This window comes from Phyllobates terribilis, unplaced genomic scaffold (assembly GCF_046119375.1).
Source record: "Phyllobates terribilis strain yellow unplaced genomic scaffold, ASM4611937v1 Scaffold_11__3_contigs__length_659146591, whole genome shotgun sequence".
NCBI lineage: Eukaryota > Metazoa > Chordata > Amphibia > Anura > Dendrobatidae > Phyllobates > Phyllobates terribilis.
In genome coordinates, this window is record NW_027362771.1 from 305715098 (window position 1) to 305740108 (window position 25011).

The window sequence follows — 25011 nt, forward strand, 5'->3', positions numbered from 1 at the left end:
GTATTTTAAGGTTGTTGGGCTTGCACACACTGTCACACTAAGTGCACTATTGATAAATGGAGGGTCAGTCTTCCCTGAGACTGCTCTGATAAATTATTACTACAGACTGCTTACACTGAGGGAACAGAGCAAAAGTGCTCTCGGGTATGACCAGCTACAAATCTCTAGATGCAACATGGACTTTAGGGTGCATGAAGAACATCAACTTTCCAATGTAATTCTACAACTAATCACCTATTATTATTTTTTTCCTCTAATTATTAATACAAAACTGTAAACCCTTCATTGTATGTGCCTGTATTATTGCTAGAAATAACTAGAAACTGACCTAAAGTGTATTTTGATTTTAGAAGGTGGCAGATCAGAAGAATGGATTATAGTCTGTTGTGTAATATTTTCTGGGACTTTGATATTGATGGCCTACAATGCTCAGTAGGGCTACTGGGAGTTAAACATCCACTGGTCTAATGTTAAAGGGATTGTGCACTACTTGGACAACCCCTTCTCAATCCCTGTTTTCCCCCAGTAAAATAATAACACTTATACTCACCTCTGGTGCCGGTGCTGTTCCAGTGAGGTCGGCACTAGCTCTCCCAGGGCTGGCGTGACATTGTCACGCACTCTCTGCGGCCAATCAGATTTGGCTTCACTCTCTCCTCCTTTGAACAAATTAAGACATCCAGTGGAAATGGAAGGGCAGCCGCATCTCTCTCTTCTTCCAGGCGTCATTTACGTCTGTAGGAAAGGAGAGTGAAGCCAGCGCTGATTGGCCGCAGGGATCGTGTAACATAACAATGTTACTCTAGAGCTAGTGCCGACACTGTTGGAACTGGAGGTGATTATATGTGTTATTATTTTGCTGGGGAGAAACATAGGAAACATAGGGATTGAGAAAGAGTTGTCCTAGTAGTGGGCAATCCCTTGAATGGTCTAACTTATTGAATGACACACTATCATTTGTAGATTTTATCTAGATTTATCCTGCAATTCACGTGGAAAGCTGAACCTGCACTTGAATCTACAACACAAGCTACTATTTAAACATTCATATTCTTAAAATATATTATTTTGACCAATTTATACCCAAAACCCTGTTCATTTCACTGAATATAATTTTTTAATTTACCACCATAAAGGTATGGGTATTATTGACCAAATATTTTCGAAGATTTAAAGAGTAACCTTCTTTTTAATTTTTATTTCATCAATCAAATGTTCACATAAAATGGGCAACTTTGTAATACCCTATCATAGAAATCTGTTTCTTTCTCTGCCAGAACTGATCATTCATTCTCAAAATTCTCAATTCTCGGGTACAATCAGTATTGATTGAAGACTGATTTTTCCATTACTGAGATAGAAGATAGCAGTTACTATAGATAAGATTCTAGGTTGATATGAGCAGGAGGGAGAAGTTCTGCTGCTCACTCCTCCCTTTTCTTCTTTCCCCTCTGCATAGAATTTTCAGTATCAACTGCCATCTCTTATATAGAGGGGAGAGAGGAAAGGGGAGGGGGTTACCAGCATAGCTCCTCCCTCCTGCTCATATCAACCTAGAATCTTATCTATAGTAACTGCTATCTTCTATCTCAGTAATGGAAAAATCAGTCTTCACTGAACATAGATTGTACCTGTAAATTGAAAATTTTGAGAATGAAAAGATTGGTCCATATGGAAAAAGAAGCAGATTTCTCTGATAAGAATTATTACAAAGTTTCTTACATGTGTACTAATTGATTTATGAAATAAAAATTAAAATGATGATTACTCTTTAAAAAAAAAGTAGTATTGGAGCAAATACTATTGAATTTTCTTTGGGCTACTTTGCCAAAAAAAAATTCATTATTCTAAATGCTGATTATTATTTTAGAGGTTGATTGCTTTTTAATTGTTGCTCGGGTCTCTGAATTAGGTGACAAGACAATCTCTATGATATATTTTTACTCAACATACAAATGTCAAGCCTTCCAGCATGTGATAAATGAAGAGGTTTAATGAGCATTGTTGCTTTTCCCGTGCAATTACTTCTATTTATCTTTGTTTATATCTTTTTTTTTTTTCACTTTATTTTTTATTTTAATTTTCTTTGCTGTACCAGGAGGTGGCAAACTTTCATTTCATTGATAAGCATTTCCTGTGTAGAAGTTAATTATACAATCGGATGGTAATAATAAAGCCTGACATGTGTCTGTGAGTTTTAATAGAATGTCGGCACATACAAAGTAGGAAGTAATTGGATTGACAGACACAAAGCCAGTTATTATACCGTTATTGTCTGATTGAAATAAGCCGCAGAAGCGCAGGCAACTGTAGCATAACTAATCTGATAATAATGAAGTCCACGCTCCCAGAAGCGTGTGTTGCTTACATGGGAATTGAAAGCAACTAAGTAATACTTGGCCCACCCGAACTTCATGATCTACCAGTGCTCTGCATGGACATGAAGACCACAAAGTGGAGAACGAAATTTCAGATGAAAATATAAAGTATTTCTACATCCCGGAAAAGGGAAAATTCATTGTAGCAAAATAAAAATATGTTGGTTATATGTAGAATGGAACAAAAAAAGTTTTAAAATACATGTTAACAAGTTGAAATTCGAAATCTGTATTCTGTTCCCACTTTTAGAAAAAGCGTTTTGTGCCTCCAATTATTTCTGTTAGTTGCAGACTTGAATGGATTTTATCCTATGGCTATTCCTCCCCCCTCTTTATTATCTGCATTATTAGTATGCATATATGTATCTGTGAGATCTTTAAACATTGCTAGATGTCTCGGGTTATGGTTGGTTAAAACCACGTTTTTTGGCATTAAATAAAGACTTTTTTTTTTTTTAATTTAATGCTGTGTTTGCAACTTACTTGAACTTTGTGCCTTGACAGTGTTCCTTGTCATGTACAACCGATGAGAAGTTCAGACATATATTAGTGTTTTGCCATTCCATCGGGAAACTCTCAAGTAATAGCATATGGCTTAGGCCACGGCCCCACTATCAGTATTTGGTCAGTATTCGGTCAGTATTTTTTCTCAGGAGTGGGAGTCAAAACCAGGTGAGGAACAATCAGAGAAAAGGTATAATAGAAACAAGTCACCAATTCTGCATTTATCACCCACTCCTGGTTTTGGCTCCCACTCCTGAGAAAAAATACTGACCAAATACTGACCAAATACTCATAGTGGGGCCGTGGCCTTAAAATAAATAGATCCTGAATTTTAAAATATCCTACTAAATGCCAGCAATTCTCTTTAAGTTGGCATGTCATAATCCACACATGGCAGTGGGATCCAATCACTGGCTACGAGTGATGGGCCTTCCACACTCACATTTTTCTTTTTTCCTCTTTTTTTCTTTGTTAGGCTCTTATTTTTTTCTGGTCTATATTACTACATTAAAAGCTGTAAAAAAAATAAAACCATTTTTGTAAGTCTGTTATGACTTTTCGGGAATGGATTCTAGAGTGTCTTGTCACAGACTTTATTCTGTATGTGGCGCTGCGAAACCTTTTCTCTTTAATGCAGGGAAAGACCATAGGGAGATATAACTTGTAAATGGGGATAATAAAGGCAGCTGCTGAGAAGCAGAGCGCTGAGGTAGCAAGGCAAGAAGCTGGGTGTCTGCTGTGGATTTCTGCATTCATGCACAAACAGCGGGGATTTCACTCAAGGAAAGCTATTACCAGCCGCAACCCAGTGTGCGCCAACAATCATCAAACGTATAATTCATCCTAAATACTCAGAAAACCACCTCCCAGCTATCTCACAACCACCTAGAAATGTATACAATAATCATATGTCACCTGGTCAATGATTCTTATACATTGCTGGTGGTGATTTTACAAACATAACGGGTAATTAAAAAAAAAACACAAAACCTCCATTAATTTCAGAATTTCCATATAGAACCCTGAGAACCGCGCCATGAAAGATATAGAACTGTTATATATGCCAGTTTTTCTCCTCTTTTGTCATGATATGTTTTTTTTAAACTTTTTGTTTTAAATGGAACTTGTCAAGACCTTTCGGCTACGTTCCCTTGAGTGCTTGGGAACACAGCTTTAGGGTCACTACTTTAATTAAATTGCTGGATATGGTCGTAAAAAATAAGTTAAAACATGCCATCCTGGTCCCAAATAGATTCTTAATTTCTGAGAAAATCAACTTTGATTCTTTTCATAAATAAGGCTGCAGGTGCCCAGTAGCGGAGAGCTTCTTCCACCCCTATGGGGTTTGTTTGATATATGTTCAGTGCCTATGGAAAGAGGTAAATCATGCCAGGGGGCAATAATATCGAGGATTGATGCACTTGCCAACAATTGACCCCCTTGGTGCATGTGAAGGTTCAATTACATAAAGATTCAAAGTTGATTTTCTAAACAATGGAATATCCATTTGTGGACAGGGAGATTTGTTTGATCCTGAATTTTACTACCAAGTGATCTTATTAATCTAGTGATCAAATGGGTTGTTTAGGTTAAAAAAAACCCAATATGTATTAAAGTAGTAAAACGTCTTACCTTTTCAACCGCCCAATCCAGCAGTAATGACATCATGGTAATTTTTTACTTGACCACTACCTTTGCGGTTATGTGATGGACATAAAAGCATTACTGCTGAGGCCAGTGATTGACTGCAGTGGTTGTTCAAGGATGTGAGTGATGTTATCACTGCAGAAAGGCTGGGAACACCAGGGCAGCGGTGCTTGCAAGCAATAGATGACTATTTTATGATTTTAACCCATTATGTGCCCTAGCGCAGAATTTAATCTACCTTTACTCAATGTGCAGAGCAGGTTTTGAGGATGTCACTACATTTTGCACACTTCTGAGTCAAGTTTGTCTGTTATTTTTTTATTCTACATGAGGAAACAAAAGGCTCCAGAATCCTGTGTTATATTCCTGGTCGTGATTCGTCATGTGACTGTTATAAAAGGCAAAACATTCCGCATTCTCAAAACCCTTCATTTCCAAAAAATAGACAGGATGTCTTCTTCATGGCCGACCTAACTCTTCAGATTAATATGGATAATGTTTAAATGTTATTAAGTTTCTGAAAAAGGACACCCCCATTTACATATCTTAAATTTATGAAAGTTATCTTCAAGCCACAGCTGCCAGGATCAGTTTCTGGGGACACTCGGTACAGGTGCATTTATACATATTCAGTGCTCTTGGGATATAAACACATCTATCACTGTTACATGAAGACTGGAAATGATTAGGAGTTACCTTTGATGTATTTTAAGTGATTAGCTTTAATTATTTCTAAATTATACTCCATATGAAATGCTGGGTATACCCTTTCCATTTCTCCTCAAACAAAATAGTATATACTACATGGACAAAACCTATATATTACACCTTCAGGAGCTTATATGTCATCCTGTTTTAAATCCATATGTATTAATCTGGAGTTGGTTCCCCTTTTGCAGCCCAAAAAAAAGTTTCCACTTTTTATAAGATTTTGGAGGTTGTCTGTAGGTATTTTTGCACATCCAGAGGAGCATTAGTTAAATCATGTTCAGCAATAGGGCTCGTCTGTAAATCTATGTTTTAGTTCGACCTAAGGGTGTTCTATGGGTTGAGGTCAGGGCTTTGTGTGGGCAGTCAGCTTCTTCCACAATAAACTCGCCCAACCATGCCTTTATGGACTTTGCTTTGTGCACTGGGCACAGTCATGCAGGGATCGAATTAGGCCTAACCAAAAACAGTCCCGTAAAGTTGAAAGCATACACTTGTGCAAAATGTGTTGTAAAGGTTTCCTTTACTTTAACTAAGATGTCTAAGCTGACCCCTGAAAAACTGTCCCATGGCATTATCTCTCCTCCACCTTTACAGGTGGCACAATGCAGTCAGGCAGTTAACTTTCTTCTGCCATTTGCCAATCCCAAACTCGTCCATCAGACTGTCAGGTAGAGAAACATGTTTAGTCACTCCATGGAACATGTTTTCACTTCTCCAGAGTCCAGTGGTGGGGTACTTTACACCACTCTATCCAATGTTTGTGCTTAGTGATGCAAGGCTTGCTTGCTGCTACTTGGCCATAAACACTCATGCCTTAAAGTTCCTGGTGCACGTTTTTCTGCTGATTTTAGGTACCAGAGGTGGTCTGGATCTCTGAGGCAGTAGAACATTGGCAATTGTTAAGCATTATGTGCCCCAGCACTCAGCCACCTCACTATACCTTTACGTTGTCTGCCACTTCTTGGCGGTGATTCCTAACCGCTTCCACTTTAGGAATGGAAGAAATTTTGCACACTAACTTGCTGCAATGCTGGCATTGTATTACAATTTTACATTCACTTTCATGTCTATAGAATGACCCATTCTTTCACAAATATTGTAGAAGTAGACTGCATGACTATGCGCTTGATTTTTCACTGCTGTGGCAATGGGAATAAAAAACCTGAATGCAATGGTTAAAATGTCTTACTTTGGTCCATATGGTGATATGGTGTGTGTATATGTGTAAGTATATACAGTACAGACCAAAAGTTTGGACACACCTCATTTAAAGATTTTTCTGTATTTTCATGACTATGAAAATTGTACATTCACACTGAAGGCATCAAAACTATGAATTAACACATGTGGAATTATATACTTAACAAAAAAGTGTGAAACAACTGAAAATATGTCTTATATTCTAGGTTCTTCAAAGTAGCCACCTTTTGCTTTGATGACTGCTTTGCACATTCTTGGCATTTTCTTAATGAGCTTCAAGAGGTAGTCACCGGAAATGGTCTTCCAACAATCTTGAAGGAGTTCCCAGAGATGCTTAGCACTTGTTGGCCCTTTTGCCTTCACTCTGCGGTCCAGCTCACCCCAAACCATCTTGATTGGGTTCAGGTCTGGTGACTGTGGAGGCCAGGTTATCTGGTGTAGCACCCCATCACTCTCCCTCTTGGCCAAATAGCCCTTACACAGCCTGGAGGTGGGTTTGGGGTCATTGTCCTGTTGAAAAATAAATGATGGTCCAACTAAACGCAAACCGGATGGAATAGCATGCCGCTGTAAGATGCTGTGGTAGCCATGCTGGTTCAGTATGCCTTCAATTTTGAATGAATCCCCAACAGTGTCACCAGCAAAGCACCCCCACACCATCACACCTCCTCCTCCATGCTTCACGGTGGAAACCAGGCATATAGAGTCCATCCGTTTACCTTTTCTGCGTCACACAAAGACACGGTGGTTGGAACCAAAGATCTCAAATTTGGACTCATCAGACCAAAGCACAGATTTCCACTGGTCTAATGTCCATTCCTTGTGTTCTTTAGCCCAAACAAGTCTCTTCTGCTTGTTGCCTGTCCTTAGCAGTGGTTTCCTAGCAGCTATTTTACCATGAAGGCCTGCTGCACAAAGTCCCCTCTTAACAGTTGTTGAAGAGATGTGTCTGCTGCTAGAACTCTGTGTGGCATTGACCTGGTCTCTAATCTGAGCTGCTGTTAACCTGCGATTTCTGAGGCTGGTGACTCGGATAAACTTATCCTCAGAAGCAGAGGTGACTCTTGGTCTTCCTTTCCTGGGGCGGTCCTCATGTGAGCCAGTTTCTTTGTAGCGCTTGATGGTTTTTGCAACTGCACTTGGGGACACTTTCAAAGTTTGCCCAATTTTTCGGACTGACTGACCTTCATTTCTTAAAGTAATGATGGCCACTCGTTTTTTCTTTACTTAGCTGCTTTTTTCTTGCCATAATACAAATTCTAACAGTCTATTCAGTAGGACTATCAGCTGTATATCCACCAGACTTCTGCACAACACACCTGATGGTCCCAACCCCATTTATAAGGCAAGAAATCCCACTTATTAAACCTGACAGAGCACACCTGTGAAGTGAAAACCATTTCTGGTGACTACCTCGAATATAAGACATATTTTCAGTTGTTTCACACTTTTTTGTTAAGTATATAATTCCACATGTGTTAATTCATAGTTTTGATGCCTTCAGTGTGAATGTACAATTTTCATAGTCATGAAAATACAGTAATTTCTTTAAATGAGAAGGTGTGTCCAAACTTCTGGTCTGTATTATATATATATATATAGTATTTATTTAAAATAAACCACAGTGGGCTTTTCTATACTGTGTTGAGTCTTTTCCATTAGTTCACTTTTATTAGTAAGACTAATGTATTAAGAAAAATATATAAATAAATACATTTTAAGAAAAATCACTTAATTTATGCACAATATATTAGTTATAATGATCCATATTTTTCTTTTTGCTTTATCTTTTCAGGTTTATTCAAGAGATCGAGCATGCCATTGGTTTTGGACCAACAAAACAATGTCCCCTGCGAGAGTTTCTTACTATGTACATCAAGAACATCTTCCTAAATCAAGTGCTGGCAGAAATCAACAAAGAAATCGAAGGAGTCACCAAGGTGTCAGATCCTTTGAAGCTTTTGGCTAGTGCTGACATTATGAAAATTTTGGGTGTCCAGCGGCCACTGTTACAGGTATGTAAAGGTGAATCAGTGGTTGCCAAAGTTAATAATCAACTAGTCCATTCCTGTAGCGCCTGTGAAGGCTAGTAGAGTAACACTCGGTGGCCTTTTTTCCTGTGAGCTGGTGTGTCCTACTGCTTTGTGGCTAAGCTGTGTATGCTTGCAAGAATTTTCCACTTTACAATAACAGCACATGCAATAATAAAGCAAAAAGATTGCTTGATCTGTCAGAAGGGTGGTGTCACATGGAAGCGCCATGCTAAAAGTTACTAAGCCCTTAAAGGGGTTTTCCCACGAACAAAAGATCATTTTATTCACTAAATCTTGAAATAAAAATAAGATCCACAATTGATGTGATTAAAAAAATGTCCCTGTGCTGAGATAATCTTATAAATGTGCCCCTGCTGTGTACTGTGTAATGGCTGTGTCTGACTGTGCATGAACATGGTCTGATCATACCACAGCTCCTGGGCAGGGGAGGAAGCAAAAGACTATACGGACAGGACAACAGGGGAACACAGTTAATTCTTTCTGCGAGGTAAAATATGTCACTGCCTGTTTTTAAAAAATGTTTTGCCTCACAAAAAGAATCAGCTGTGATCCCCTGCTGTAATGTCTGTATACTCCTTTGCTTCCTCCCCTGCCCAGGAGCTGTGGTATGATCAGACCATGTTCCTGTACGGTCAGACACAGCCATTACACAGTAAATAGCAGGGGCACATTTATAAGATTATCTCAGCACAGGAACATTTTATTTAAACACATCCAAATGTGGATCTTAATTTTATTCACTAGATCTTGGAATAAAAATAACTTTTGTTCGTGGGAAACCCCTTTAAGTATAATTTGCGCTGCTGCTTATATTTTCTATGTGTATGGTATAGCTTTACTCGTGAATTCTGTTAACAAGGGTTTGTAAATGAAGTGGTCAAAAATAAATAGAAAAGATATCTATAAACTTTTGGCCAGGTAACCATTGCATATAGTAGATCTCATCTCTTTTTCCCAAATAGGAAGTAAGTAACTCCACTAGAATACCTTCTGCTCAGTGAATGGCTTGGTCTGAGTACACTGGCACTTTGAAATCCCATAGATATGGGTGAATACATTTTTTTTCGTTTGTCTGGATTGGGTCTGCTTTGTTGACCGTATTTTTCTGCTGCCTCCTGCACTTAATTGGTTACTTTTTTTATTGTATTTCTCCATCACATTCTGTTAGTATCCTCCAGTCTGGTGAATAAGAATGTAATGTCATAATTGTGCTTGCCAAATGATATTCTGTCTTAAATTTCGATGTCTCTTTTTTTTTTCACACGTTAAATTGCAGAATTATTTAACACATTTCCTCTCAACTGTGGTTCAAACTTGCTCTGTCGAACGTTAGAATTGTGTCGTTACCCCCTTCCATCACCCCATGAAATGAGCAGCATTCTCTGACAGCTCAGACAGTAGACTGAACATGGAGAATCCACTGTAGAACATTTCCCTGGCAGTAACCCGTGTTCCCCTCTGATCGACAGACTATACCCACGTCTCCTCCTAGGTTGACACATCGATTTACATGTCTCGATATAAACCCGCGTGAGTTCTCATTTCTGCACATTCAAGCACTAATGTTGGAGCAGATTGTCAGCTGGAGGAGTGATCAATAGTTCCCCTCTGAAAAGTTTTGGCTGTAAAAGACACTTGTTTTTAACCTTTGCTCCACTGATCTACTCATAATATAAAAATGTATTTCCTTTTTTTTTATTTACACAAAGCAGCTTACATAATTTATCAGAAAATGCTTTATAAGGTCTGTGACACATACTGTGAACCCACACGGAGGGTCTCTCGCTCAAGCTCATCAGTGACATGTTTTTACACCGTTTTCTTTTCTTGTACTCAGTGCTATGCAGTGTAGCAATTACATTGCTCATGAGCTTGCTTACATTTCTAAAATCTCATTCACACAGTACGTTTTTTTTATTCTTGCAATCTTAGGCTATGTTCACACGCAGCTGTTTTTGCTTCTTTCAAATCTCCGATTTTGCAGGGTGCTTGCAGCTTTTTATGGTACGTTTTTGGTTCATTTTTTGGTGCAGATTGCCTTTCTGATGTGTCTAGAGTACATGTTTAGTAAAGCTAGTTTTATTTGAAAGCCCTACAGTACTCAAATTAAGTTAGGAAAAAAAACAAGCGTGTGCATAAGATTTTTGAAATGTCATAATTTTTGCTGGTACTGTAAAACACAACTTCTTTTTTGCAGGCATAATCGCAGCATGTCAATTCTTTCAGCTTTTTTTTTTTTTTACTGCTGTTTTACATTGAGTTCAGAATGCCTTGGTACCAAAGATGCATCAAAAAGTTTATAAGAAATACACCAAAAAGCATGCAATAGCCTGTGATTTTCTATCCATCGCCTGCATTTTTCATGCAGAAAAAAATGCGTGTGAGAATATTATATTTGTTCGCAGTTTTGTAATTTGGGAATCCTTACAGTGCGTTGTTATGACTTATTAGAGAAGTGAAAGCCGCAGTGTGTGTGGTGCAGGCTAGACTGGAGTAGGGCGTAAAAGGGACCCCCTGACCTTCACTTTTTAGGCTATATTCACACTGAGTTTTTTGAGATGGTCAACAACCATGAGGTTTTCAAATAGGAAACTCACCTGTTTTGAGGATTTTTTGGAAGAGATTTTTTTTTCTAAGTGGTTTTGAAGAGTTGAGAACTAGTTTATAGTTTTTCATGAATCTTTCTTTGCAGGCTTTGCAATGGGTAAAGTCTAGTTTAGAGAGGTGTCCTTCCTCTTCAAGGACGTGACATTGCTTAAGGCATTTTTCAAAACCTCTTCAATAGTTTATGATGTCGTTTTTGAGAAGTTTTTTGGAGAGAATCCGCTTGATATGGGTAAGTTTCACACTAAGTTTTAAGTCACAGACTAAGGATTGCACTTTGCTGCAAGATAGTCGGGATCAAAGCTAAGGGTTATCATCAAGAGAGCTGTTGAAATGAAACAAGTCAAAGGAGACAAGAGCAATGTATTTTATTGTAAAATCAGCATTTGTCATCTATCAAAAATGCTTGAAAATTTTGGTCCTTCCCAGATATTTTTCAAGGCCTGTGTCATGACCAGGGGGCGGACATAAAATTCATGGGGATCCATAGCAAAAGTTTTAATAGGGCCCCACACCACAAAGTGTGTGTGTGTATATATATATATATATATATATGTGTATGTGTGTGTGTGTGTGTGTGTGTGTGTGTGTGTGTGTGTGTGTGTGTGTGTGTGTGTATATATATATATATATATATATACACACACATATATATATATATTTACACACATATATATATATATTTACACACATATATATATATATTTACATACATATATATATATATATGGAATATATATATATAATGGGTCAGTAGCTATTCAGTTTGATGCTCTCAGAAGAGCCGAAACCCATACACATGGATTATAATGCACCCTCTCAACATGATGCCCCCATAGCCATCTCTTCATATCATTGCCCCCATATCCCCTCGGGATGATGTTCCTACATCTCTCATTCAGAATGATGGATCCTCAGTATGATGCTCCCAGAGCCCCCACTCAGTGTGATGGTCCTCACTTAATATGATACCCCTCATACAGCCCCTCAGTATGATGGCCCATTAGTATGATGCTTCCACAGCTCTCACTAATTATGATCATCCCCCTCATTATAATACCCTACAGCCCCCCACACCACACAGTATCTTTGTCCCCCTCAGCACCCTATACATTATGATTGATCCTCAGTATGATACTCCTCCAGCTACTATATTCAGTATGATGGCCCCCACAGCCCACCCTACACTTGGTATGATGGCCCCAAATCCCAACCCCCCCACTCAGTATAATATCCCCGAATGCTGGCCCTCCATTCAATATGATTGCCCCCAATGCCAGCCCTTCACTCAGTATGATGTCCCCCACAGCCCACCCATATTCATTATGATGACTCCATAGCCCATCCCCCACTCAGTATGATGGCCCCCAATGCCAGCCCCCTTGCTCAGTATGATGCTCCCATAGCCCCTTCTTCAGTATAATGGCCTTCACAGCCCACCCACATTCAGTTTGATGACCCCAAATCTCAGCCCACCACTCAGTATCATGCCCCCAATGCCAGCCCCCCATTCAGTATGATCTCCCCCACCCCCCACTCACACTCAGTATGATGGCCTTTGGCTCCCTGATCCACCATTCTATTCAATGGTATCCTCGTCCTGAGGATGCGAATGCTACATAAATCATCATAACTGGCGGGGGCAGGGGTAAATGCCGAGCAGTGCCGTGTTCCCCTGGCTTACAGGCCACATAGCGGCCGTGTGGTCTGCTGTTATGGTCGGTTTGTCCCTGGTCATGACTGGCATGTGTGTCCAGCTCTATAGAAGCATAGTCAGTGGACTGGTGAGAGACTCCCTAAATATATATAGCTGGGTCTGCTGTGTGACACTCCTCCCGATCCTCATGAAAGTGTCCCTTGCACTAGTGTTTTTATATATATACCCCTTGAGAATGTTGTGTTGATGCAAAGAGATTGCTGGTTGCTGTTAGACTGCTATAGCAACAGGGGTCCTAATGAAGTGCCCCAAGTCTGCTATATTTGTAGACCCATTCGATTCGGGCAGAGAGTTCACATAACACCATGCTATTGTGACCAGTAAAATATATGAACACCGCTGTGGAGCAGCTCAAGCAGCAGAGTCCGAAGTAAATGGCTGGAGCCCTCTATAAATTGATATCCGTCGATTGCCAGGAAGACCAGCTCTGCTGGATAACATCAGATGCTGACAGTCATACTGTTTGGAAAAGCTGTGGCTGGATAAAGCTTGGCTACGATAGAGAGTAGTGGTTAATGCTGGAGAGGGAAACAGAGCGCGTACGTTTGCAGTGGTTGCAACAGTTATTGAAGACCTGGCATTAAAACTTGTGATACATTGAAAAGGTGAAGAGATTCCATGGTCCGCTACTTTCTCAGAAGGAAGGAACTGTTGTGAAATGCTATCACATTTGGTGGCGTGGCGACATGTTTATAAGTCACCTGACCTTACAGCCAGTCAATCCTTTGCCTTTGCACATTTTTAAAAATAATCAAGGTAAAACCATTTAGCGTTTAGTCCTAGTTTAAAGCAGCAATACAGCTTTGTGACTGTCCGCTCAGTTGCTAGGATCAAGTGTTCTGAGTAGAGAAAAAAATCGCTGTAGGCTTGGTGTAGACAATACCATTCCCAAGAGAAAGTCAAGTTGTTGTTTTTTTTATCTCCTTAACATGTTACTCCCACAAGTAAAATTTTCACAATTTTTGCATTCAAACCCATCTTTAGGCTATGTGCCCACGATGCGGAAATGCTTCAGATTTTTTCCTGAGCGTTTCTGCATCTCCCTGGCAGAAAAAACGCATGCGGATTGTACATGCGGATTGTACATGCGTTTTTCCTGCCAGAGACAAGCGGAAGTGAAGCGTTCTTCACTTGCATTTCCGCATGGGGGTTGTCAAGCGCTTTCCAGGCAATTTTAGCATCACTTGGAAAGTGCTTGACAACTTGGTCACACTATATAAATCCATGCTAACGGCATGGATTTATATAGTGTGACCGTAAAGAATGGTAAAAAATAAATATTATACTTACCTTCTGATGGCCCCCGGTGTCTTTATTCGATGCGTGTCGGCTTGCCGGCAGTTCGCGGTAGACTAAAGGACCTGCAGACGTCAGCGGTTGTGTGACCCGTCACATGACTAAATGACGTCACGGCAGGTCATTTTCAGACGTTGCCGGCAAGCCGAGACGGCATTTTCGCCGCCATTGACTTGCATTGAAACGCTTGGAATCCACATCACTGCATCTGCAGATGCGGAATCCATGCGTTTCTATGTGCGGTTGGTACCCGGGTTTGGAGAAGAGGAGACTCTCCTCCGGACCCGGGTACCATAGAACCTTTAAAAAAAAAGAATAAAATAAAAAATAAATATTATACTTACCTTCTGATGGCCCCGGTGTGCTTGTCTCAGCTTGCCGGCAGCTCGCGGTGGACTCAAGGACCTGCCGTGACGTCATTTAGTCATGTGACTGGTCACGCGACGCTGACGTCGACAGGTCCTTTAAGCTACCGCGAGTTGCCGGCAAACCAAGATGCATCGAATAAAGACACCGGGGGCCATCAGTAGGTAAGTATAGATTTATTTTTTATTTTTTGCCATTCTTTCGGTCACAGTATATAAATCCATGCCGGTTGCATGGATTTATATAGTGTGACCAAGTTGTCAAGCACTTTCCAAGTGATGCTGAAATCGCTTGGAAAGCGCTTGTCAACCCTCATGCGGAAATGCATGTGAAGAACGCTTCACTTCCGCTTGTCCCTGGCAAGAAAAACGCATGTACAATCCGCATGCGTTTTTTTCTGCCAGGGAGATGCAGAAACGCTCAGGAAAAAATCCGGAGCATTTCTGCATCGTGGGCACATAGCCAATGGCATACCGCCAATGGCGGCAGAACACGCAACTGCTATGGGGCCCGTGAACTGGGGGGGCCCATAGCAGTCAAGGGGTCGACATACCGCTGCTGGTGCAGCTGCGCCGGGGGGCCCGCTGGTGCAGCGTCTCCCTGCTCGTGGCAGGCAGGGAGCGATCCCTGCAGCTCCGCTGCTGACAGGACAGAATGGCAGCGGAGCTGCAGAGATCCGCCCACTGATTCCTGCCCGCCGCTTCCTCCCTCACACAGGCACACGCTGCTTGATGACGTCATCATGCAGCGCGGGCCTGTGTGAGGGAGGAAATTGCAGACAACAAGGATGCTGTGGCCTGCGGGGGAACGGGCAGAGAGGTAAGTGTTTTTAGTTTTTATTTTTACTGAAACGCTGGGTAGAGCAATAATGGGGCTGATGGGGCTGGAGAGAGCAATAATGGGGCTGATGGGGCTGGGGAGAGCAATGGTGGGGCTGATGGGTCTGGGGAGAGCAATGGTGGGGCTGATGGGGCTGGGGAGAGCAATGGTGGGGCTGATGGGGCTGGGGAGAGTGCTGATGGGTCTGGGGAGAGCAATGGTGGGGCTGGGAAGAGCAGTGATGCTGCAGCTTGCGGGGGAACGGGCAGAGAGGTAAGTGTTTTTTTTTTATTTTTACTGAAACGCTGGGGAGAGCAATAATGGGGCTGATGGGGCTGGGGAGAGCAATGCTGGGGCTGATGGGTCTGGGGAGAGCGCTGATGGGTCTGGGGAGAGCAATGGTGGGGCATGGAAGAGCAGTGATGGGGCTGATTGGGCGGGGAGAGCAATGATGGGGATTAGTAGACTGATGACGGGGATGGGGAGATTAATGACGGGGGTTGCTGGGAGAGAACAATGATGGGGGTGCTCGGAGAGAGCAATGACGGGGGTGCAGGGAGAGAGCAATGACGGGGGTGCTGGGAGAGAGCAATGATGGGGGTGCTGGGACAGAGCAATGATGGCGGTGCTTGTATATTTTCCGTGTGCACATAGCCTTACAGTTAATTGGGGAGAGTCACAGAGACTGAATATTATTGGCAGGTGGAGATTATAGTTAATGGGGGGCACAGTGCTGCTTATCACTTTGTATTTTGATTACTAAGTGGCTAATAGTGTATTAATGGTGAGGTACATATCTGTATTCAGGGGCGCAGTGTGGGGGAGACACAAGTATATATACAATATATGTGACCTTGTTATTTTTATGGCTGTACTGATCATCGTGACAAGACAAGTCGCGGCTGGGAGATGTCGACATGAAGGTCTGACCAGATGGAGAAGAAGCAGCATAAACCGACTCTGATCAGACGAGACATCAGCGGTAAGTGCCTGGATGTAAATATTATTCTGTATCTGCACTGTGTGACTTGGAGTGATAATGTTACATGTAAAATCCCTTAGGCCACATTCTCACATTTGTGTGAAATGTCAGATTTTTTTATCGTATGGTCCACGGACTTGTAGAGTTTGATAGATCCATTCACACATCCATGAAAATCACGGATCTGAGAATGAGATCTGTGAGGGTCAGAGAATGTCCTGTTCTGATCCGATTTTGAGGATTAGAATAGGACATGCTCAATGCGTCTGTAAAACAGGGCAGCACACTGACACTGCACACAGATGCAGGAATGTAGCCGTATTATGTATAGCACAGTCCCTTAGTACATAGTGTACTCACTTATTATGTATAGCATACACCCTTAGAATATAGTGTACTCTCTTATTATGTATAGCGCCGTCCTTAGTTATATAGTTTCAACTTTTATTATGTATAACACCCTCCCTTATTACCTACCATCCTCTCTAGCTCTAGGGCTCACAATTGGGGGATCATACTGTGTTGGGGTCAGCAAACTTTGCCCTTGGAGTTGAGGTGAGGTACAGTAGGGTCATTATACTGCGCATGTGGAGGAATCCACCATGGTGGTATCATACTGTGTTTGGGGGACACTTTTGTTGGTATCACACTTTATGGGACAATGAAAGAGGGGCCTAGGACGTCAGCAGGAGGAAAATTACTATGTAAAGGCTGGAAGGTTGTGTGATCTGCTGTTCTGTGACCCTGACAATTATTTACATTTTTTTTTTGGGGGGGGGGGGGAGGCATGAATCCTATGTACTCCCCTGCACATAGCCTTAGGGTATTTTGCCTAATTTCAGTGACATTTGATTATATTAACACACACAATGAGCTTTGGATTTTTTTTGCAGTTATTTTCCTGTATGAGGTCTCTATTTGCTCCAAACTATGTGCTCCTATCTGTCAAAAACAAATAATTTACCATTAGATCACAGGGTTCACAGAATCTGGTCTCTTAACAGAACTATGATGGCCACAGATAAGATATAAATAGAGGTCTATGAGAATAGGAGTATCGGTGTACAGTACGCGGTTACCCAGCAAAAAATTAATGGGGCTTCCACTGACAGATTTTGCATAATCCACTCCATTTAGCAGGTCCCAAACCAACTGTTGCCTTCACCCTTTAACCCAGGAGTCTCCAACTCGGCTGGGTATATGGACTGCACACGAAAAAAATTTGAATTTGGGGGGCCCACATTCTTTGCAGGACAAGGTGACATTTTTAGTGATTTTTTTTTCTATACACCTTTTGAACATTTTTGCAGTGTTTATTTTATTTTTTTATAGCTTGGGTCATTAAGGATGTGGCCATAACAAACGTGCACTTTTTTGTTTACTTTAGTTTATATATAAAACATCATTTTTAGTGGCAACATATTTTTTCATGCTTTATTTAGAATTTTTTTTTTTAATTTTTACAATTTTGTTTCCCCCAATTGGCCACATATAGTAATATTGTCTTAGAATTAGCACCATATAGTAATTATGGCAAACATCTTGTAGTAATGTGCCTTGTCCTGGTCCCCATCTGTCGCAATGTCCCCCATCATGGTCCCCATCTGTCGCAATGTCCCCCATCCTGGTCCCCATCTTAAAGTAATGTCCCATCCTGGTCCTCATCTTGTAGTAATGCCTCATCCTGGTCCTCATCTTGTAGTAATGCCCCATCCTGTTCCCCATCTTGTAGTAATATGCCCTATCCTCGTCCCCAACTTGAAGTAATACCCCACCCTGATCCTCATCTTGTAGTAATGTGCCCCATCCTCGTCCCCATCTTGTCATAATGTCCCCTATCCAGTCCCCATATTGTAGATATGTCCCCTATCCAGTCCCCATATTGTAGATATGTCCCCTATCCAGTCCCCATATTGTAGGTATGTCCCCACCCAGGTCCCCATATTGTAGGTATGTCCCCACCCAGGTCCCTGTATTGTCGTTATGTCCCCACCCAGGTCCCCATATTGTAGGTATGATCACATCCAGGTCCCCATATTGTAGGTATGTCCCCATCCAGATCCCCATATTTTAGATATGTCCCTATCCAAGTCCCCATATTTTAGGTATGTCCCCATCCCGGTCACCATATTGTAGACTTGTCCCCATCCAGGTTCCCATATTGTAGACTTGTCCCCATCCAGGTCTTCACATTGTAGATATGTCCCCATCCAGGTCCCCATATTGTAGACTTGTCCCCATCCACTGGTCCCCACTTTGTAGATATGTAACCTGTGCCGCTCTTCACATACACTTAAGAGAAAAAAAAGATTCTAATCACCTGTCCTCCGTTCCCTCAGCTTCCTTTCTGCACATGCAGGCCGCAGTTACCATAGAGCCCTTGACAATCGCGGCCCGGTCTAGGAGTCGCGGACATCAGCGCTTTATTTCAGTTGAATGTTTGTCCTTGCACGCACATTCAATTGAAGTATATTGCCACGCAGAGACTGGCTCACCGCACAACAATATCCATGCCAGCCGTCGGCCTATCAGAGGCTAGCAGCTGACATCTGCACATGGCAGTGACTTCATACGCCGCTGCGCCGGGACGCAGATGTCAGCTGCTAGCTGACTGATAGGCCAATGGCTGGCATTGGTATTGTTGTGCAGGTAGCCAGTCTCAGCCACACCAGTACCTCTGGCTGGACAGACACTGTGGTGCTTAGTGCTATTTGCCATGACAGCTCTTCCATCACCAGCGCTGCACACAGAATAAATACAGCAGTACTTGATGGAAGTACCAGTAGTCATTGCTGGAGAAGGTCCTGGTGGAAATGTGACTATAGGGCAGGGAGGTTCCATCCATAAAGCCTGTATCTGTTAAGGAACATGACTCCCAGTGTTCGGCTAAATTAGGAAGATAGATTTAAGAACTAGGAGATTGACTGCAGATACAGTAAGCCGAAAAAATGACTGCAGTGGATGTAGAGCCTCAGGTTACATTGGATTGGTAGAGGATTTTCTGAACCTTTATTTATCTAAATAGCCTAAATTGTTTGAACTAATTAATTTCTTAATATATCTTTTTTGGGATTGAAGTCACGTGTCTTTGCTCCAAAACTGTAGCATAGACATGGATTTAAAAAATAAAATGCTGATCACCTGCAGCCACCAGTATGAGCTTTAGAGCCTACTAAATACTGTATTTTTCGGACCATAAGACGCACTTTTTTCCCCCCACATTTGGGAGGGAAATGAGGGGTGCGTCTTATGGTCCGAACATTGTGCACCTGTGGTGGTAGTGGAGCGGGATTGCGGGGCCTCCCTCCTTCAAGAACCACTGTCGGTGGTGGTGGTGGTGGCAGCAGCAAAGGAGGAGGAGGTGAGATGCTGCGGGTGTCTGGCTGCGGTCCGGGGCCGGTGAGCAGCGCAGGTTTCCGGTGTGCGCGGCCATCTTCCTGAAGCTGTGATCTACAGGAAAATGGCCGCCCGAGCCGGCACATGCGCTGACTTGTAGCTTTGGCGGCCATTTTCCTGTAGATCACCGCTTCAGGAAGATGGCCGCGCACACCTGAATCCTGCGCCGCTCACCGGTCCTGGCCCGTATCCAGTACAACCCGCACCGGCCCCCAGCCGGACACCCGCAGCATCTCACCTCCTCCTCCTTTGCTGCTGCCGCCACCGGTCCCAGTCCCCAGGCAGGCCTCGGCGTCACGCAGCCAGACCCCGGTCCCGGCAGGCCCCGATTGCCCCAGCCAGCCCCAGGGCCCGGCCCTCAGCCAGCCCCCAGGCCTCCAACCATGTATTGGGCCTCAGCTAGGCCCCCGGCCCCCAGTCAGGCATCAGGCCTCAGCCATCTCTTCTGCTGCAACCGCCAGGTTCCTGAGGGAGGGAACTGAGGACCCTGCAATCCTGCTCCACCGCAACTCCCCGCTGCTGGAGCACCGGCTTCCTGAAGGACCTTGCCTCCTGTGACCCTCGCTCCACCGCCCCCCAGGTAAGACTGACCTCCATCTTATAAAAAAAATTTTTTTTCTATATTCCACCCAAAATTTGTGGTGCATCTTATAGTCCGAAAAATACTGTACTTATTTTTTCTTCTCACTGGCAACAGTAGTTAGTATGTTGTCTTGTCTTGGGACTTCAGTAACCAAAGCTGCTGCAACCACTAGAAAATGAAGAAATTAATTAGCTTATGTTTTTAATTTAAAAACAGTGTGATAATTAGAAAATCTGATTTAAAAAAATAAATAAATTAAGGGTTCTTTTGTGAGCAGCTATACTCTAGGGGACTTTATTGAAGTATTATGCTATACCAGTTTCAGATGAGTAGCGGTAGGAGTTTGTAGTCTACAGCGTAAGAAAGAAATTGTTTTACCATGTTTCTAGCAAAACAGATCTAGCAAATTACAAGGCACCAAATGTTCCTGTCCATATTAAGCAGATTGTACCAAGGTAATTACATTACAGTATATGACCCATATTAATGACATTATCAAGGTCCAGCTAGCACAAGATTGTATTTTTTTTTCTAAACGCTCCTTATGGTGTTGGTGGGCTGTTTATATGGAAATGTCAACTCATTGACCTGCTGCCAGTCATCGTTCTGGGACCTGAGTTACATTTGACCCTTCTTTGTAATAAGCTCTCGAGTGATAGAGATCCAGCTGTCATTCTTCCGCAGCGCAGAGAGAGAGCGCATAGAATGTGTCGCTCACATCTTCTATCTTCATTCGCCTTCATCTCAGATATGCAGCTGAGAGAAAGGACTGTCTCCTTTAAATGAAGCCTGACATCGCAACTGACCAGAGTTGATGAAACTGCAAAGGAAAAAGGCAATCTAAGAGCAGGGAAATTTGATTTATTTCACACCTGCATCCGGAGCAATATTTGTAGGATGAAAATGAGTCTTCGTCTTGAACAATGTGTTGACCTAAGATGAGAAAATTGATTTGAGGAGTGTTTGTAACTGTGTGCATAGTAGAGAAGGCTGCAAATCATTCAGGATTATTTTGGCCAATAAGTCTTTTAACGCACAAATTTTCAATCCATGCATGTATGTCTCATCATATCACATAAACATGTGATGTGACAACCCCTGCCTACTATAGTGTTCCCAAACCTTGTTTAAGATTTAGTTTAACATAGTTTACCATAGGCAAATTCCAAAAAGATAATTTATTGCAAAGCTCCATATTCAGATTTTAAACCTAATGTTATAAATGGATCACTGCTCACAATATGACTTTGTAGTTTACATTTTATTGAAGCAAAGGATGTTTCAGTGATCCATGTCACCATTTATTTGGAGAATTGTAAGACCTCAGTCTCTCAGGCTTGATTACCAATTGGTCTGAGAATGTAGTAGAGTAATAAACAATAAAAAAAAGAGTTGTTGTTGCTGAGTGTGAATCCTGTGGTCTGGTTCTTCCTTTAGTAGAGGTTTCTTTTCTGCAGCCTGTGTCATAACTATTGATACAATTTAAAGGGAACCTCATAGGTTCAATAACGTTATCAATCTAGAGATATAGGGTTAATCTGCAGGTTAATAGCTTTATGAAGGTGCCCGGTCGCAGTACTGAAAGTGCAGCACCCGTGAGAAAAGGAACTTTATTCTCTCCAGGGATCAGCTGTCTTTCAGCCATGCAGGTGTGCCCGGAGCAATAACAGTCACCGCTCACAGCACTGAGAGCTGCAGTTGTAAGCATACCCCGGCACTGATTGACAGCTGGCTCTAAAGTGCAGAGCTGGCAGGAGAAATAAAGTTAATTTTCCCGCAAGTGCCACCCTTTCAGTACAGCAGCTGGGCACCTACATAGTGTTGTTAACCTGCAGATTAACTCTCTATATCTGCAGACTTGACTGTTTCCCTTAAAAACCCTTTCTTCCTGTGTGTGCCTAATTATGAGGAGGAGATAAAGGGAATCTACAGTGGGGAACATATGTATTTGATACACTGCCAATTTTGCAAGTTTTCCCACCTACAAAGAATGGAGAGGTCTGTAATTATTATCGTAGGTACACTTCAACTGTGAGAGACAGAATCTAAAAATAAAATCCAGAAAATCACATTGTATGATTTTCACATAATTAAATTGCATTTTATTGCATGAAATAAGTATTTGATCACCTTCCAACCAGCAATAATTCTGGCTCTCACAGACCTGTTACTTTTTCTCTAAGAAGCCCTCTTACTACATTCATCATTACCTGTATTAATTGCACCTGTTTAAACTCGTTACCTGTATAAAAGACGCCTGTTCACACACTCAATCACACTCCCACCTCTCCACCATGGCCAAGACTAAAACGCTGTCTATGGATACCAGGGACAAAATTGTAGATCTGCACAATGCTGGGATGGGCTACAGGACAATAGGCAAGCAGCTTGGTGAGAAGGCAACAACTGTTGACACAATTATTAGAAAATGGAAGAAACACATTATGACTGTCAATCTTCCTCAGTCTGAGGCTCTATGCAGGATCTCACCTCGTGGGGTAAGGATGATTCTGAGAAAGGTCGGGAATCGGCCCAGAACTACACGAGAGGACCTGGTCAATGACCTGGAAAGAGCTGGAATCATAGTCTCAAACATTACCGTTAGTAACACACTACTCCGCCATGGATTAAAATCCTGCAGGGCACCCTGCTCATGCCAGCACATATCTAGGCGCATTTTGGGAGAAGGTCATGTGGTCAGATGAAGCCAAAATAGAACTTTTTCATATCAACTCCACTCGCCGTATTTGGAGGAAGAAGGATGTGTACAACCCCAAGGACACCGTCCCATCCGTGAAGCATGGTGGGGGAAACATCATACTTTGGGGATTGCTTTTCTGCAGAGAATTGCCGTATTGAATGGAGGATGGATGGGGTCATGTATCGCGAGATTTTGGCCAACAACCTCCTTACCTCAGTAAGAGCATTGAAGATGGGTCGTGGCTGGGTTTTCCAGCATGACAATGACCTGAAACACACAGCCAGGGCAACTAAGGAGTGGCTCCATAAGAAGCATTTCAAGGTCCTTGAGTGGCCTAGCCAGTCTCCAGACCTGAACTCAATAAAAAATCTTTGGAGGGAGCTGAAACTCAATGTTGCCCAGCGACAGCCCTGAAACCTGAAAGTTCTGGAGAAGATCTGTATGGAGGAGTGGGCCAAAATCCCTGTGTGCAAACTTGGTCAAGAACTACATGAAACGTCTGACCTCTGTAATGGCAAACAAAATGTACCAAATATTAAGTTCTGTTTTTCTATTGTATCAAATACTTATTTCAAGCAATAAAATGCAAATTAATTATGAAAAAATCATACAGTTGAAGTGTACCTATGATAAAAATTACAGACATCTCCATTCTTTGTAGATGAGAAAACTTGCAAAATCGGCAGTGTATCAGATACTTATTTTTCCCACTGTACCTCCAGATCCACAACACTACCAATCAGTGGTGAGGAAGGGTTATACAGAGCTCATGAATATGCAGGACTACATGGCAGCAAATTTACTAGTCCTATAGTGATAATCTCCTGGTGATAAAACAGTGATTTTATCAGAAGCTGCCCAGTATGTGGCAAATCAATGGAATTAGTCTCTCTGTCCCATCGATTATGTTCCTCTCGTGTTGCTCTTATGTTGATCTCCGATTAGGTGGCAAAAACCTCATGACAGATTCTCTTTAATTGTTCTCGGGTGTTAAATTAAACCAGAGCACTCAATCTGAGCCTTGCAACAGAAGTTGAAAAAACAGGAGATGAAGTTCAAGGCCTGTAACTACTTTATTCCTACCTTTTTTCTTCACTGTTTTCTTTCATGTTCGATTGGATAATAGATGGCATGATTGGAGGCTTTTTTCAGTGCACAGTCTGCCATATATATGCACAACTGGAGAAGTGCCATATTAGAGAGCTGGAGGAGCAAATTGCAACACTGACCATCTTGACATGAGCATGCTACTCACAGAGCAAACAATTAGTGGGGAAGACGTAGAGGGTGGAGAAGTGGGTCGAGCAGGCAAGCATCTGCGTTAATGTAGTAATGAGTACTGGAAAGGGGGTCTAAGAAAAAGGAATGCTACTTTCCTGTTTCTCTTTTTCCAAGCAAAATTGCTAAAATGGGTGATAATGAAAGGGTGTTGGTCTCCGAAATGAAAACTATAGTGAATGATCCTCTAAAATAATTTTAAAGAATTAAGCTGCAAGCTAAAGGGAAGGATCTCCAAAGTAGTAGTCTCTGCAGTGCTGTCTGCGCCTTGTACATCACAGGGGAGACAGTTGGAACATAGGGAGCTAAATTCACGGCTTAAAAGGGTTGATCACTACTTGGACAACCACTTCTTAATCAGAATCCCCCCCCCTAAAATAACAGGTATAAGTTGCCTCTAGCGTGGGCGCCATTCCAGCGGTGTTGGCACTGGCTGGCGTGGCACTGGCTGCAGTACTCGCGTGACAGAACAATCAGCGGCTGCTTCACTCTTCCCATCAGACAAATCAGACATCTGGAGGAAGTGATAGCTGCGACTGCTCTGTCACTTCTTCCGGTGTCTGATTTGTCCGTAGGAAATTATAGTGAAGCGGCCCCGGGAAAGCCCGTGCCAACACTGCCAGAATTTCTGTTATTATTTTATAAGGGGGAAGCATAGTGACTGAGAAGGGGTTGTCTGAATATTGTAAAACCCCTTTAAGTCTTGTTGCACACAAGAATGATTTGGGTTCATAATACGCTGAGCTGTCTTTTCATCGGGATACAAAAATTATTC

General features: G+C 42.2%; 1 protein-coding gene across 1 annotated transcript in view; it reads left to right on the forward strand.

The window, feature by feature from the left end:
* EXOC4 (exocyst complex component 4) overlaps nucleotides 1–25011 on the forward strand; it is a 497223-nt gene that overhangs the window by 317222 nt on the left and 154990 nt on the right. The window contains exon 11 of the mRNA XM_073652485.1: nucleotides 8236–8455. Coding sequence (XP_073508586.1) covers nucleotides 8236–8455 — 220 coding nt within the window. The remainder of the gene's footprint in view (nucleotides 1–8235; nucleotides 8456–25011) is intronic.